The sequence below is a fragment of the Cervus elaphus genome, chromosome 4 (assembly GCF_910594005.1).
Source record: "Cervus elaphus chromosome 4, mCerEla1.1, whole genome shotgun sequence".
Lineage (NCBI taxonomy): Eukaryota > Metazoa > Chordata > Mammalia > Artiodactyla > Cervidae > Cervus > Cervus elaphus.
The window spans coordinates 63343385-63359241 of record NC_057818.1 but is presented as its reverse complement, the minus strand read 5'-3'; the positions used below and the strand labels follow the sequence as shown (position 1 = coordinate 63359241).

The 15857-nt window shown below is 41.9% G+C and overlaps 1 protein-coding gene across 1 annotated transcript; it reads right to left on the bottom strand.

Moving 5' to 3' along the window:
- Positions 1-2497: 2497 nt before the first annotated feature.
- LOC122689274 (zinc finger protein 850-like) lies at positions 2498-14760 on the bottom strand. Its single transcript, XM_043895559.1, has 4 exons — positions 14309-14760; positions 12035-12161; positions 11434-11529; positions 2498-8459 (listed from the first exon to the last, which is right to left on the bottom strand). The coding sequence occupies exons 1-4, from the start codon at positions 14321-14323 to the stop codon at positions 3724-3726; spliced, it is 4974 nt and encodes a 1657-aa protein (XP_043751494.1). The 5' UTR covers positions 14324-14760; the 3' UTR covers positions 2498-3723.
- Between the last annotated feature and the right edge of the window lie 1097 nt (positions 14761-15857).

The following is a 15857-nucleotide window of genomic DNA, read 5'->3' as shown; positions in this document are numbered from 1 at the left end:
ACTGGGCTCTTGTCTAACACTCAGAAAAAAATTGTCTGAGGAGACACATGTGCTGACAAAGCAAGAGACTTTATTGGGAAAGTGCACCAGGGGGGAGAGCAGTAGGTAAGGGAACCCAGCAGAACTGCTCTATCGTGTGGCTCGCAGTCTTGCATTTTATGGTGATGGGATTAGTTTCCGGGTGGTCTTTGGCCAATCATTCTAATTCAGAGCCTTTCCTGGTGGCGCACGCATCGCTCAGCCAAGATGGATGCTAGCTAGAGGGATTCTGGGAAGTGGACAGACACGCAGTGTTTCCTTGTGACCTTTCCTGAACTCATCCGGTTGTCAGTGGCTTATTAGTTCCGTATTCCTTATCAGGATCTCTTGTCATGAAACAACTCATGCAAATGGTTATTATGGTGCCTGGCCAGGGTGGGTGGTTTCAATCAGTGTGCTTCCCCTAACAGAAGCATGTTGTAAAAATCCGACTTCTTGTGGCATTTTCAGATGGGCTCCTTTCACTTAAAAAAATGCATGGAATTATTGTCCATGTATTTTATACCTTGAACACTTAATATAAAAATGCTTAATATCTATGTCTCCAGCTCTAGTCCTGCTCATTATATAGGATCATCAATAATATTTTCTAGATTATATATATATATATATATGTTAATACAATATTTTCACAAATATAGACATTAGACCTGTGGACACCGTGGGAGAATGAGAGGGGGCCCAATTGAGAGAAGAGCCTCGGCATATATTCACCGCAATGTATAAAATAGGTAGCAAGTGGGAAGCTGCTGCATAGCACAGAGAGCTCAGCGCGGGGCTCTGTGATGGCTAGAGGGGGGAGACGGAGACCGTGGGAGGTTCAAGAGAGAGTGGGTGTACATATACCTATGGGGATTGATTAAGTTGTCCAGCGGAATCTAACACAACATTGTAAATTTATATACATCTCAATTTATATACATCTCAATATAAATTCCAATTTATATACATCTCAAACATAAACAAACAGACTGATAACCCTGTGCTGAAGAATCCCCCTGACAGTGTGGGGCCCTTGAGCATCATCCCTGGCCCAGGAACACTCCACGTGCTGTGGGGAGACTAAGCCTGTGCCCCACAGGTGCTGAGGCTGGGTGGGGCAACTTGCTCTTTTCCATGGGCAAGACACAAAAGAAAGATGCTCACCATCGCTAAATAATAAGAAATGCAGAACAAAACTACAGTGACCTATCACCTCATGCCAGTCAGAATAGCAAAAAGCCCACTAATAATGTCATAAACGTGGAAGAGGCTTGGAGATCAGGGAACCTCCTGAATGGCTGGAGGGAATGTAAGCTGATGCAGTCACTTGGGAGGACAGTGTGGAAGTTCCTTAAAAAATGTAACCTCCTGACATTTAAGGAAATGAATTCCCAGAATTGTAGACAGAATAGATTAGCTGACAAATTTATAAGATTTGCAGTTTTTAGTGAATATTCTGCAATTCTGAAATGAGCAGTTGTGGTCTAGCATTCCTCAATTCTTTAAGTAAATGTGTACTAATACACACACACTCACATGTTCCTTGTATTTCTCACTGCTAGTGTTTATACTTTCAGATATTTATTTATTGTGTTCAATGTATGCTATATAAATTATATAACATATATACTTTCAGATATTTATATATTGCATTGCGTATGTCATAGCCATGAGAAAACAGTTCCTTTAAGCCTTACAAAAACATATGCTAAGAAATAGGGTTAGATTTTACAAATCTTAGTTCAGAACTTTACCATTATGACTTTTAAGTATTCTTGTGATGAATGTTAAATTTACATTTGCTTAAATGAGCCCATGAAAAGTCTTACTTAGCTCAATAGAAGAACAAAGGACAACTGAAGCAGGTGAGTTCATGACTCTAGGTCCTCAGAGAATTCACAGCAAGCTCTGAGTGAGGTCAAGGATAGAAGTGAGCAGAGAAAGAGGCAGTAATTGGGGTTCAGGTTTTTATAAGAGGCCCTGGGCGAAGTGCTGTGGGCTCCCCAGGCTGAGTGTGGATGGGTCCATTCAAACCAAGAGGAGCAGGATTTTGGTGGCTCTGTGAGGGTGGCATTGAAGGGGAGCCTGTGAATAGGCACTGGGGTTCAGCAAGCCTGCTGATCTCAAGGAAGGGGGTCTTCTGGTGCAAGTGCTCACAGGACCTGCAGGCTGCCTGCTCCCCAGACAGACGCTGAGGCAGCAACAGCATGGAGCAGTTCAGGGGAGCTCTCAAGAGTACTCTGTATGATCCTTCTTATTAGAACCATCACAATGTCCCTGCAGCTACAGAGAGGGGGAAAAGTACAATGGAGAAATGATGGGAAATACATGATCTAATGATTTGAAACTTAAGGGCAGGAAGGAAACTAATTGTTACAGACTTCACCCTTCTATGCTACTGAAGAGTTTCTCGTTAGGTATTCTTTCCTGCAACATTCAATTGCTAGGCTAACACTTCATTCATTACACACCAACATTTACACAAGAAACCATTCAGTTTTATTGCTTAACATGTATGCTTATCACACACAGAATAAAACCTTTTACACTCCACTATGTAACTTCGGTTAAAATACAGATTATAAGCATGAACAATGATAATATACCTCTGATACAATGATCTGAGAACTGTGATTTCTACGGTTACAAAAGGGAGGCTAATCATTTAAGAAGACATACAATAATTACATGATTTTTCTGGGAAGGATTTTCCCTACATTTCTAGGGTAGCAGAGATGTCTTTAACTGAAACATGGCTACTGATATTCATGACTTCTGTTGATATTATAAAATACATCAAGATTTTAGTGAACTGTCTTTGTACTTTACTTTAAAAGCAAGTGACATAACTATTGAAAATGTACATTGAAAATGTACTTTAATCTGTGGAATTATTCCCTGAACACTTATATCACGGTGACTTACAGGGATGTGTGACATGAATGACAAACACCACCATTTAGATGTTCACTGCACATGTTACATTCCTGTGTCCTTAATCTTATAATGGAGAAAATTATAAATGTTTTCTTCCTAGAAAGAAGGGCTTCTCTCATCTTTGAGGTACCAACCATCAAAAACATAACTTTGCATGCACACTAGAAATGAAGTGTAGCATGGAGTAATTTGAGAATTCAGTTACATTCATTTTGGTTTTCAAATAATCACAAATCGTTTCAACATCAACAAACATACATAGCTAGTAACTGTACATGGCTGAACATCACCTCTTCATCTTGTGATCCATACTAACCTATCAACTTTCTGTCTATTTTAACTATGAATCACTATCTACAATATTTCTCCCTAAGAGGAACGTCAGAAAACAGGGTTTATGAAATACTTTCTAGTATGCATTTCCTGATATTTATTTAGGTTTGATTTTTTGTAAATACTTATTTATATTTTCTTTACGTCATTCCGTATCATTCTTATATAAACAGTCTTGGGTTTCCTGAACTGTATATTCAGGACAAACCTCTTCCATGTCTTACTTCATTACTAGGGTTTCCCTCCAGGACATGCTCTCTGATGTCCAGTGAGATGAGAGCTCTGATTAAAGCCTTTGCAGGTTTCTTTACATTTATGAGAATTCCTTCAGTATGAATTATCTGATGGTAAGTAAAACCAATGTGCTGGGTTAAAGTCTATGTCACAGTCCTTACATTTATAAGGCTCCTCTTCAGTATGAATTCGCTCATGTTAAATAAGAGTTGCATAGTGACTGAAAACTTTACCACCTTTTTTACAAGTTTTCCCTCCAGTGTGAATTCTCTGATGGCGAGTAAGACCGGCGCAGCGCCTAAAGTCTTTGCCACAATCCTTACATTTATAAGGCTTCTCTCCAGTATGAATTCTCTGGTGTTGAGTGAGAGTAGAGCGTTGACTGAAAGCTTTTCCACATTTTTGACATTTATAAGGTTTCTCTCCAGTGTGAATTCTCTGATGGCAAGTAAGACCTGAGTGCCAGCTAAAGCCTTTGCCACAATCCTTACATTTATAAGGCTTCTCTCCAGTATGAATTCTCTGATGGTACATAAGGCCTGAGCCCTGGCTAAAGTCTTTGCCACAATCCTTACATTTATAAGGCTTCTCTCCAGTATGAACTCTCTGATGGGACATGAGGTCTGAGCCCCGGCTGAGGTCTGAGCCCCGGCTAAATTCTTTGCCACAATCCTTACATTTATAAGGCTTCTCTCCAGTGTGAACTCTCTGATGGTACATAAGGCCTGAGGCCTGGCTAAAGTCTTTGCCACAATCCTTACATTTATAAGGCTTCTCTCCAGTATGAATTCGCTGGTGTTTATTACGAGTTGCATATTGACTGAAAGCTTTTCCACATTCTTGACATTTATATGGTTTCTCTCCAGTGTGAATTCTCTGATGGCAAGTAAGACCTTTGCGTTGAATAAAGCCTTTGCCACAATCCTTACATTTATATGGCTTCTCTCCAGTATGAATTCGCTGGTGTTTAATAAGAGTTGCGTATTGACTGAAAGCTTTTCCACATTCTTGACATTTATAAGGTTTCTCTCGAGTGTGAATTCTCTGATGGCAAGTAAGACCTTTGCGTTGAATAAAGCCTTTGCCACAATCTTTACATTTATAAGGCTTCTCTCCAGTATGAATTCGCTGGTGTTTATTACGAGTTGCATATTGACTGAAAGCTTTTCCACATTCTTGACATTTATACGGTTTCTCTCCAGTGTGAGTTCTCTGATGGCAAGTAAGACCTTTGCGTTGAATAAAGCCTTTGCCACAATCCTTACATTTATAAGGCTTCTCTCCAGTATGAATTCTCTGATGGTACATAAGGCCTGAGCCCTGGCTAAAGTCTTTGCCACAATCCTTACATTTATAAGGCTTCTCTCCAGTATGAACTCTCTGATGGGACATGAGGTCTGAGCCCCGGCTAAAGTCTTTGCCACAATCCTTACATTTATAAGGCTTCTCTCCAGTGTGAACTCTCTGATGGTACATAAGGCCTGAGGCCTGGCTAAAGTCTTTGCCACAATCCTTACATTTATAAGGCTTCTCTCCAGTATGAATTCGCTGGTGTTTATTACGAGTTGCATATTGACTGAAAGCTTTTCCACATTCTTGACATTTATATGGTTTCTCTCCAGTGTGAATTCTCTGATGGCAAGTAAGACCTTTGCGTTGAATAAAGCCTTTGCCACAATCCTTACATTTATAAGGCTTCTCTCCAGTATGAATTCGCTGGTGTTTAATAAGAGTTGCGTATTGACTGAAAGCTTTTCCACATTCTTGACATTTATAAGGTTTCTCTCGAGTGTGAATTCTCTGATGGCAAGTAAGACCTTTGCGTTGAATAAAGCCTTTGCCACAATCTTTACATTTATAAGGCTTCTCTCCAGTATGAATTCGCTGGTGTTTATTACGAGTTGCATATTGACTGAAAGCTTTTCCACATTCTTGACATTTATACGGTTTCTCTCCAGTGTGAGTTCTCTGATGGCAAGTAAGACCTTTGCGTTGAATAAAGCCTTTGCCACAATCCTTACATTTATAAGGCTTCTCTCCAGTATGAATTCTCTGATGGTACATAAGGCCTGAGCCCTGGCTAAAGTCTTTGCCACAATCCTTACATTTATAAGGCTTCTCTCCAGTATGAACTCTCTGATGGGACATGAGGTCTGAGCCCCGGCTAAAGTCTTTGCCACAATCCTTACATTTATAAGGCTTCTCTCCAGTGTGAACTCTCTGATGGTACATAAGGCCTGAGGCCTGGCTAAAGTCTTTGCCACAATCCTTACATTTATAAGGCTTCTCTCCAGTATGAATTCGCTGGTGTTTATTACGAGTTGCATATTGACTGAAAGCTTTTCCACATTCTTGACATTTATATGGTTTCTCTCCAGTGTGAATTCTCTGATGGCAAGTAAGACCTTTGCGTTGAATAAAGCCTTTGCCACAATCCTTACATTTATATGGCTTCTCTCCAGTATGAATTCGCTGGTGTTTAATAAGAGTTGCGTATTGACTGAAAGCTTTTCCACATTCTTGACATTTATAAGGTTTCTCTCGAGTGTGAATTCTCTGATGGCAAGTAAGACCTTTGCGTTGAATAAAGCCTTTGCCACAATCTTTACATTTATAAGGCTTCTCTCCAGTATGAATTCGCTGGTGTTTATTACGAGTTGCATATTGACTGAAAGCTTTTCCACATTCTTGACATTTATACGGTTTCTCTCCAGTGTGAGTTCTCTGATGGCAAGTAAGACCTTTGCGTTGAATAAAGCCTTTGCCACAATCCTTACATTTATAAGGCTTCTCTCCAGTATGAATTCTCTGATGGTACATAAGGCCTGAGCCCTGGCTAAAGTCTTTGCCACAATCCTTACATTTATAAGGCTTCTCTCCAGTATGAACTCTCTGATGGGACATGAGGTCTGAGCCCCGGCTAAAGTCTTTGCCACAATCCTTACATTTATAAGGCTTCTCTCCAGTGTGAACTCTCTGATGGTACATAAGGCCTGAGGCCTGGCTAAAGTCTTTGCCACAATCCTTACATTTATAAGGCTTCTCTCCAGTATGAATTCGCTGGTGTTTATTACGAGTTGCATATTGACTGAAAGCTTTTCCACATTCTTGACATTTATATGGTTTCTCTCCAGTGTGAATTCTCTGATGGCAAGTAAGACCTTTGCGTTGAATAAAGCCTTTGCCACAATCCTTACATTTATATGGCTTCTCTCCAGTATGAATTCGCTGGTGTTTAATAAGAGTTGCGTATTGACTGAAAGCTTTTCCACATTCTTGACATTTATAAGGTTTCTCTCGAGTGTGAATTCTCTGATGGCAAGTAAGACCTTTGCGTTGAATAAAGCCTTTGCCACAATCTTTACATTTATAAGGCTTCTCTCCAGTATGAATTCGCTGGTGTTTATTACGAGTTGCATATTGACTGAAAGCTTTTCCACATTCTTGACATTTATACGGTTTCTCTCCAGTGTGAGTTCTCTGATGGCAAGTAAGACCTTTGCGTTGAATAAAGCCTTTGCCACAATCCTTACATTTATAAGGCTTCCCTCCAGTATGAATTCGCTGGTGTTTAATAAGAGTTGCGTATTGACTGAAAGCTTTTCCACATTCTTGACATTTACAAGGTTTCTCTCCAGCATGAATTACCTGATGTTTATGAAGACATGAGCACTGTTTAAAGGCTTTGCCACAATCCTTACATTTAGAAGACTTCTCCCGTGTATGGACTCTCTGATGGTAAGTAAGACTTGAGTGCTGGCTAAAGCCTTCACCACATTCCTTACATTTATAAGGCTTCTGGCCAATATGGATTCGCTGATGTTGACTAAGTTTTGAACTCTGATTAAATGATTTGTCACATTCTGTACATGTGAAAGTATTCCATCCTGTATGAATTTCCCTATGTTTACATAGGTTGAGTGCGTTAGTAAAGACTTTCTCACATTTCTTACACTTGTAGTTTTTCTGTGGATTCTGAATACTCTGCTGTTGAATAAGTTCTGAAGACAGATTAGACACATCATATTCACTACAATTGTAAGTCTTCTCTCCAGTATGTGTACTCTTATTTAGTGAAAGACCTGATGCTCGATAAAAGATATTCCTACATGTATTACTTTTAGAATCCTTATCTGAAGATTGAGGTGCCTGATGTTTCCTAAGATCAGAGTCTTGTTCAATGTTATACCCACTGTCATTGTATGAACAGTTTCTTGCTCCATCATAAATACTCTGGAAACTATTGGGGTTGGAGCTCCTACTTAAGGCCTGACTCGTGTTATTACACATGAAAAGTTGTTTTATATTAACCCTATCATGATATGTATCAAACAGTGATGGCTGAATTAAGTCTCCTCCATTATTATCAACATTACACATTTTGGATTGGAGAGAACCTGTCTGTTGGTGGAAGAATAATGACCCATTGCTCACAGACCCCTCAAGTTGATTATATTGTGAGTTTTCCCCATCATTTGTAAACTTCTCCTTTTCAGACGTGGTTGAATGTATGTGTAATCGAAGTCTATGTTCAGAGTGGTCTGAACGAACATTTGAAGTAGAGACTGGATGACCTTCCAGATTTTCCACATTTCCCCTCAGGGAACGTGTGTGTTTCAAAAACTGATGTGAGTCATTGCTTACAAAGATACACTGCGCGGCAGACGGTGATGACTGAAACGGGTGCTTTCCCCAATTTGACTCCCAGTGCTCATTTCTTCTGGCAGTCATGTCCACAGTATGTGAAGCGGTCTCAATTTCTTTATGTCCATATAAACATCCTCTCAGTCTGTCACATACCCTTGTATGTCCCCAGTCTTTGGTTAAATGGTCATTTCCGAGGGGAGCTCTTTCATATAGGTTTGCTTTTTGCATTAAATTTTCAAACCTTGGATTCTTTGACATCAAACCATGGGTGTTGTGAGAAAACAGACCTAAAAGATACCAAATAGAAGCTTTCTTATCTACTATTCTCAGTGAATATCCTTGAAGATTTAGAGAAAATGGGGACCCAAGGATCAAGATGCCAGAGGATTAGGCAGATTGGAGTTCATCTCTCTCCACAAATGCATCAAGAATACCTCAGAATTGGAAGAACTCTCCAGAGCCCCCTGTGAACACTAGCAAAGAACCTACACCACCTAAAAGGACAAGAAAGATTCCTGGTGAGCCAAGTAGGACCAAAAAAGAAGAAGGAGAAGGAAGAGGAGAGCAACTGGGATGGGACCTGTAAGCTTGGGGGGATCTGAAGAGAGAAGAGGTGTCCACATCCGGGGGAGCCCCTCATGGGGGAGCCCAGTTTGGACAGAAGGAGAGCCTCATTCTCTGTGGAAGAGAACATGGCAACCCGCGTGTGGCAGAGGGGAGTGAGAGCTGCAGATGGGGTGCTGACCCTTGCCCTGCCCACCCAGCCTGAGAGGGTGTCCACCTCAAGGGTGTCCACCACTGCAGACAAGGGCTGGGTGCTGGAACGTGGGCTTTGCGGAGCAGACCCAGGCAGAGGACTGCGGTTGGCCATGAGGAGACATCCTGAGGGGACGGGAGGGAGGGAGGAGCTCTGCAAATGGGACGCTTGTGGCAGAAGCCTGCACCACCAAAGCGCAGAGCGCCATTGTTGACTGAGGCCCAAAGGGAAGAACCCCACCGCAGCCTCTCTCCCCCGTGCTGGCCCCTCATCCCTGGCAGTAGGGAGGACCACCACCCGGGTGGGCTCTATTGAGGCCCAGCCACGGCCTCCCCCATGCCCCTCCTCCCCCGTCAGCAGACCCCTGTGCCCTGGGGCAGCCTCTGGAGCAGACACCTGTGGGTGGGCCACATGCTCAGATGGAGCTGAAAGCACGGCTGAGCCCCAGGGTTAAGGAAGAAAAGCTGAGGTCTCTGCTCGCAGCTGCACTAACCGCGCTTTTACACAGGCAACCGGCTTTGTCAGCTCAGCCCCTGCAGAGCATCTGAAGGACAAGGGGGACGCCCCCAGTCACAGCAGGTGTGGCTTTAGCAACTGTAGACTTTGTGGGCTCGGACACGAGGGGACGGGGCCAGGCCGGGGTCTGACCTGCCCCCACAGCACCACAGCACCTGGGACCTAGGCCCTGAGTTCAGGGGATCTATGCTGGTGACCCGGGGAGAACAACATCTGAGAGACCCCAGGGCCGTGTGCCGGCATACCCATGCGTGAGGTGGGGCCAAGATCAGGGCCAACCAGGGTCACACGAGACTCACCCAATGGGTGAAAGTGACGGACAGAGCACGTCCCAAGGGGAACATCCCCAGAGCAGCAATCCTCAGGGGCTTCTCTCCCGGGGTGTGCTCCAATCCCACCTGCCTCCACACAGATCAGGATCACAGCGAAGAAACAGATCTGGGGGCTCTGTTCCGCCAACCAGGGCGCAGACCCACCACAGACAGGGCAGTGACAGCCACAGAGCGATGGGGAAGCACCCCTCAATATCCAGGGCAGGCTCGGTTACAGCAATCAAGTGCCCATCAAGGGGATCAGGGCACAAACCTCAGGACCAAACTGAGCCCCTAAAGGGCAGGCACAAGAAACAAGAGGAACTAGGATCCTGCAGCCTTCAGGGCAGAGACCACACACAGAAAACGTAATAAAACCAGGGGACAAAGAGTGTGGAGCAGAGGAAGGGGCAAAATAATAAGCTACAAGAACCACTCAATGAAGCGGAGACACGCAGTCTAATGATTACCTTTTGCCCTAAGTCGTCTTAAATGGAGACACCAAACATTTTCAGAAGTACTAGGTGCCTTCCAATTCTTTAATCCACTTCTTACCACTTGTGTTTTATTGGAACACATTCTATTAGATGTTTGTATCTAAAAATCATAAATGATATTGACATACAACTAATTAGAAACTGAGGGCCATAGGAAACTGATAACAAATGAGATAAATTAATAAAGTCTGGGGCAGCTGATAAGAAACAAGATAATAAAGCCTTAAGCAATTAAATAAGAAGTGAGATTTTTAAAAATGTGTTGGGATCACAGAGAACTCTACTCAGTTCCCTGCGGAGACCCAAATGGAAGGAAATCTAACAAACAGTGGCTATTTATACGTGTACTTCATTCTCTTTGCTGTACAAGAGCACAACATTGTAAAACAATAAGGATTTAAATCCAATAAGGATGTAAAGGACTTAAAAGGACTTCTTTATATGATCTAAAATGTTAATAGTTTCAAACAACCATTAGAAATACGGTGGAAAATGTTCTAAACTATTTTGCCAATTTATTTAAAAAATCTTTGAGTTAATTGAATACATTAGAGTATTTTACCATTGAGGAATTGTGGCAAATGCACTTCAGATATTTAAAATGAGTTCACATAATGAAAAGTGAAACATTGGTGTAACTCAGAGATTTGCATTCTCTCATTTTATGGAAGTTTTGCTTTATACACTGAAATGAGTTTAAAATGTATAAGGTCATATTTGTAGCTTCCAGTCTTTTAGAAAATATAAATCAGAAAATAAATTCTGTCTCCAATATTCCTAGAGTATTGATAGTTTGTTTACAATTCCACTCACACATTTCTTTCTAGAGGTAGAAACAAACTTTAAAAAGAGCATCTTATATTTATTCATCAATGGCAGTTTTCCTAGGACCCCCAAGAAATTAAAGAGCAGCCAACCCATGCAAGTTGTCACAAGCCAAGAAGAGAATTTGAATTCTCACTGTGGATGAGAAAAGTAATCATGGAGCTGAAATCATGAACGATTGAGAGGCAGAAGGAGCCAGGCAATGTCCGTCTATGACAGCAACAGAAATGAACCCAGAGTTCTCCAAAATCATTTCCACTGGAGCACGTCTTCCCAAGCCATAGGACAAAGGCTGACTTCCTCACTGCTCCTTGGACCTCTCACCTGAGTCATCAGTCCATCCATTCACACCTACCTGAGTATGTGGCTGTTGTGTCCGTTCTCCTTACATCCCAGGGAGTCTTCATTTGCTCCAGAAAGGTGACCAGGTCCGGCTTTGAGACCACAAGACCTGTTCATCAGAGAAAGGAATATTTGTTTTGCTAGAGATTCATAAGTTTCCAACCCAATATGTATTTGGGTGAGAAGAGAACACACGGGTGAATGTTAATATAGCCTAGAGGATGATTTCCCCAAATACTTTATTGAAAGCACCCTTACAATACTAACAAATACATAAAAATCAGATCCTGAGATTCTGGTCAAGTACTACAAGGCGAAAGTAAGCAGTGTAAATGTGGTTTTAAGAGGAAGGTGTCACTATTTAATACCATGGAACTGATTTAATCACCACCATGCTAGAGTGAAGGAGGCAGATTACATCACGAAAGAAAAAGGTTAGAATCATACTGAATCACCATGAAGGCTTTCTTTCTAAACTCACAAATACCCATTTCCTGCTAGAAAGCAGGGATCTGAAGGTGTTGGTGGAAGCAGAAAATTCCAGGAGACGTTCTAGAAATGCAGGAACCAAACCCAGTGGTGGAAAAGGGATTCTGGAAGGCAGTTCTCCTCACCCAAGGAGGCCAGGTTCCCGTAGGTCTCTAACATCACATCCCTGTACAAGTCCCGCTGACCGAGGTCCAGGCATTCCCACTCCTCTTGAGTGAAGTCTATGGTCACATCCTGGAATGTCAGCCGCCCCTGAAATACAAAGTACAGATGCCATGTACTTTGGGGTCACAAAGAGTCAGACACAACTGTGATGGCAAAGAGTCAGACAGGACTGATGACTGAATGACTGAACTGAGTGACTGACTGACTGTCATATGGCCAAGAGAAGACTTCCTAACCTGACCCTAAACGAAAGCAGTAATTTCAGAGAACTGATTTTGATTTAGTGTAGTTTCTGGTATCACACAGTAACATTTTCTACCACATTTTTAACCCCAAGAAAAGAGGATATGATTCACAAGAAACTATTCTGATGTGGAAGAGAAATTATAATGTAATCAGATCAACATATTGTAATCATATCAACATGCCAAACCATGGCATATTTATTTTTGAGTGTTGTACTCGTGTGACCCAGGATAAATTGTCTACCAAAAACCAGGAAACATTTTTAAAAAGCAGATTCTGATCCAAGAGTTCTGGAGTGAAGAAATTGTGCCACATTTTTACCAAGCTTATTCGAACTAGTAATGTTGCAAATTCTGCTCCACAAATGACCATTCTGAACTGGAATGAAGGAGAATAGTAGGGAAGAATTCACACTTAAGTCTGAACTTTAAGTCTTTTACAAATTTTACAGGTCTTATAGGATAGTAACCTTGCAGCAAGAATCATTTTAACTATTTAGTATATACTGTATATCTTTCTGACAATTTTTACAGAATCTTGAATGTGCAACAGAAATAATAGCTCCTCTGTCCATAGGATTCTCCAGGAAAGAATACTAGAGTAGGTACCTATTCCCTTTTTCTGAAAATCTTTAAAAAACGGATAAAAAAAAACAGCGATCAAATCATGTTAACAGGTTTGTGGACACAGACATATACTATAATGGGACTACATACTTATTAATAGTGAATAGGGAGAAGTTGTCATTTCAATAAAATAAAGTTTTTTTTAACTTATTAAAAATGTACATAAATATAATGGGATGATATTATTTTTATTTCTTTAAATAAACTAGAATACAGACATACAGAATGATGTAACATAAAGTAAAGCTCTGGTTCTGAATTTTTTAATTTCCTGAAAATCTATATCATTTCCAAAGAGCTATAGTTCAAATTTTAACACAGTTGAACATAGATTAGCACTAATAAGATTCTTATAAACATTTTGGAAAATACAAAAATGTGATGAGACTCTGTGATGTGAGTGTGGAGTGTACCTGGAAATGACCAGACCTGGGCTTGAGTGAGAAAAATCCCCCAAACCCAGCATCTCTACTAAACACAGTCATCTTCCAAAGCAAAGAGAAACTTAAGAGCTTATGGGATTCCCCCATTAACTGTGATAGTTTAGGCACATCCCTCACTTTTTTCCCCCAAGACACTTTTTAAAGACAAAAGGGAAATACATGAGCTGCGTCGCATGGGAATCTCACAGAAGTACTTAAACCAGTGACCATCAGAGTCGTGGGGTTAGAAGTAAATGGAAGAATGCATTACAACTGCATGGGTGTTTTGGCAATATTATGGAAACCATGATCTGAATCCATCATTAAAAAAAGTTAGTTTTAAGCAAATTTCACTTCATATATACCTCCTGTGTCATGTAGCCTAATACCACATTTAATTAGTAAGTCTTTCTTATCGACACAGAGGAAGAGGATAGTCTCAACTACATTTTTTATTTTTGAATAAAATCTGGACCACTGAGTCCATTCTATTTCCAAGGGCATTGCCTTTTGCTCCTGTTCTAAAGACCTGAAGTTGCATCCAGATATAAACTCATCATGGCATTTCCCCTACTTCCCTAGGATCCCCACACAGAACAGCATTCCACTGGGAATCCCTTATACCAGTGCCTCCCCGTGTTGGTCTTTCACAAAGGGAATATGTTCAACATTGAAACTGACAGAACAGTGTTGAGAATTCATCATGCTCTATAGAAAGCCAGGATACATACATTGGATAACAGGCTTTGGGACATAAGGAAGAAACTGTCTAAAGAGCCAGTCTTCTCTAATACAAGAAAAACTGGAAAAAGTAAACAGTGGGCAACAAACACCCTAGGTAGAAAACTTAGAAGCCGAGAATTGAAGGTTTGCAGATGTTCAGACCAGCGTTTCAGGAGGAAAAGCAGACACAGCCCCAGACCCGGGACAGGACATTTACCTGAGAAGCTGCCATTTCCTCCTCTTCTTCCTCCAGCTCTGCGTCTCTTCTGGGGATTTTTATCACAAACTCACATCTGGGTGTTAAGTAGATAACTTTAAAGGCATCCACACAACTCTTGAATCTGCAACTGCTGCAATGATCGAGAAGAAATAGTTTTCTTGTTTCCCTTGGCCGTTTTCAGAGCTCCTTTGTTACCTTCTCCTTCCTGGTCTGCAGCGGATAATCCAGACTAACCTGATATGCTAATCACACCCTGTGTTTGGTGTTTACCTTTCCTGCCTTCTCTATGCAGACCACCCCTGCGAGTTCTTCTCCTTTCTTTCTGCCTTACAGAGTGCAGGCCACAGTACAATTCCCAAGACATAACAGACAGAACTACCAGGTTACCTGACCCAGCCTGTGAGGATTTTTGAAACAATGTAAGAGGGAGACCCAGGTCCAAGAGCCAAGAGCTGCAGCTCAGCACCCCTGTGACCTCAGGAAGGGAGCATTTAGGGCGGGAACTTCTAGAAACAAAGAATGTCAGTCTGATTGATTGGGGAGGGGCTCCTTCTAGGATGGGTGTGGACCTCCAAGAGCTGGTATCTGTGCCCATGAGCTATTTATTGCCAAATTCACACTGAAATGCAAGAAACAGGAAACCACTAATCCATTCAGTTCAGTTCAGTTCAGTTCAGTCACTCAGTCATGTCCGACTCTTTGCCACCCCATAAACCGCAACACACCAGGCTTCCCAGTCAATCAACAACTCCCGGAGTCCACCAAAATCCATGTCCATTGAGTCAGTGATGCCATCCGACCATCTCATCCTCTGTCGTCCCCTTCTCCTCCTGCCCTCAATCTTTCCCAGCATAAGGGTTTGTTTCCAACGAGTCAGCTCTTCACATCAGGTGGCCAGAGTATTGGAGTTTCAGCTTCAACATCAGTCCTTCCAATGAACACCCAGGACTGATATCCTTTACGATAGACTGGATGGATATTCTTGAAGTCCAAGAGACTCTCAAGAGTCTTCTCCAACACCACAGTTCAAAAGCATCAATTTGAAGTAGGAATTCATAGGGCCTGGACTCCATCTCGGGCCTGTCCGGGCTGATCGTGCTCGGCCACCTCTCCAGTGGACTCGGAACTCTCTGCTTAGTGACTGTGGGAACGACAATGGAAGGATAAGACGCCCTCCGGACAGGGGAACCTTGAAGATCATATCCAGGTTACTCATCACCTAAGCGAAAACAGACACTAATCACCCCTCCCTCCAGACAGTATCTATCAGAATGTAAGCACAGACTTATTGGTTATTAACTGGTTGGAATGTAACCGCAGGCTTATTGATTATTAACTGTTTGAACACATAACACGTGAATGATGGGGTTATTGTGACTGTATTTACCCTTCAATTGTAAGCATCAAGGGATTGGGGTGGTGGGTTTGGACACATACACATGGGGTATAAAAGATTTTCACAAATGCTGGTCAGGGTCCTTGGCTAAGAGGAGACTCTGCCTTGGGCCCACTGGTGTAATAAACTGCGCTCCACTATCTGTATTGT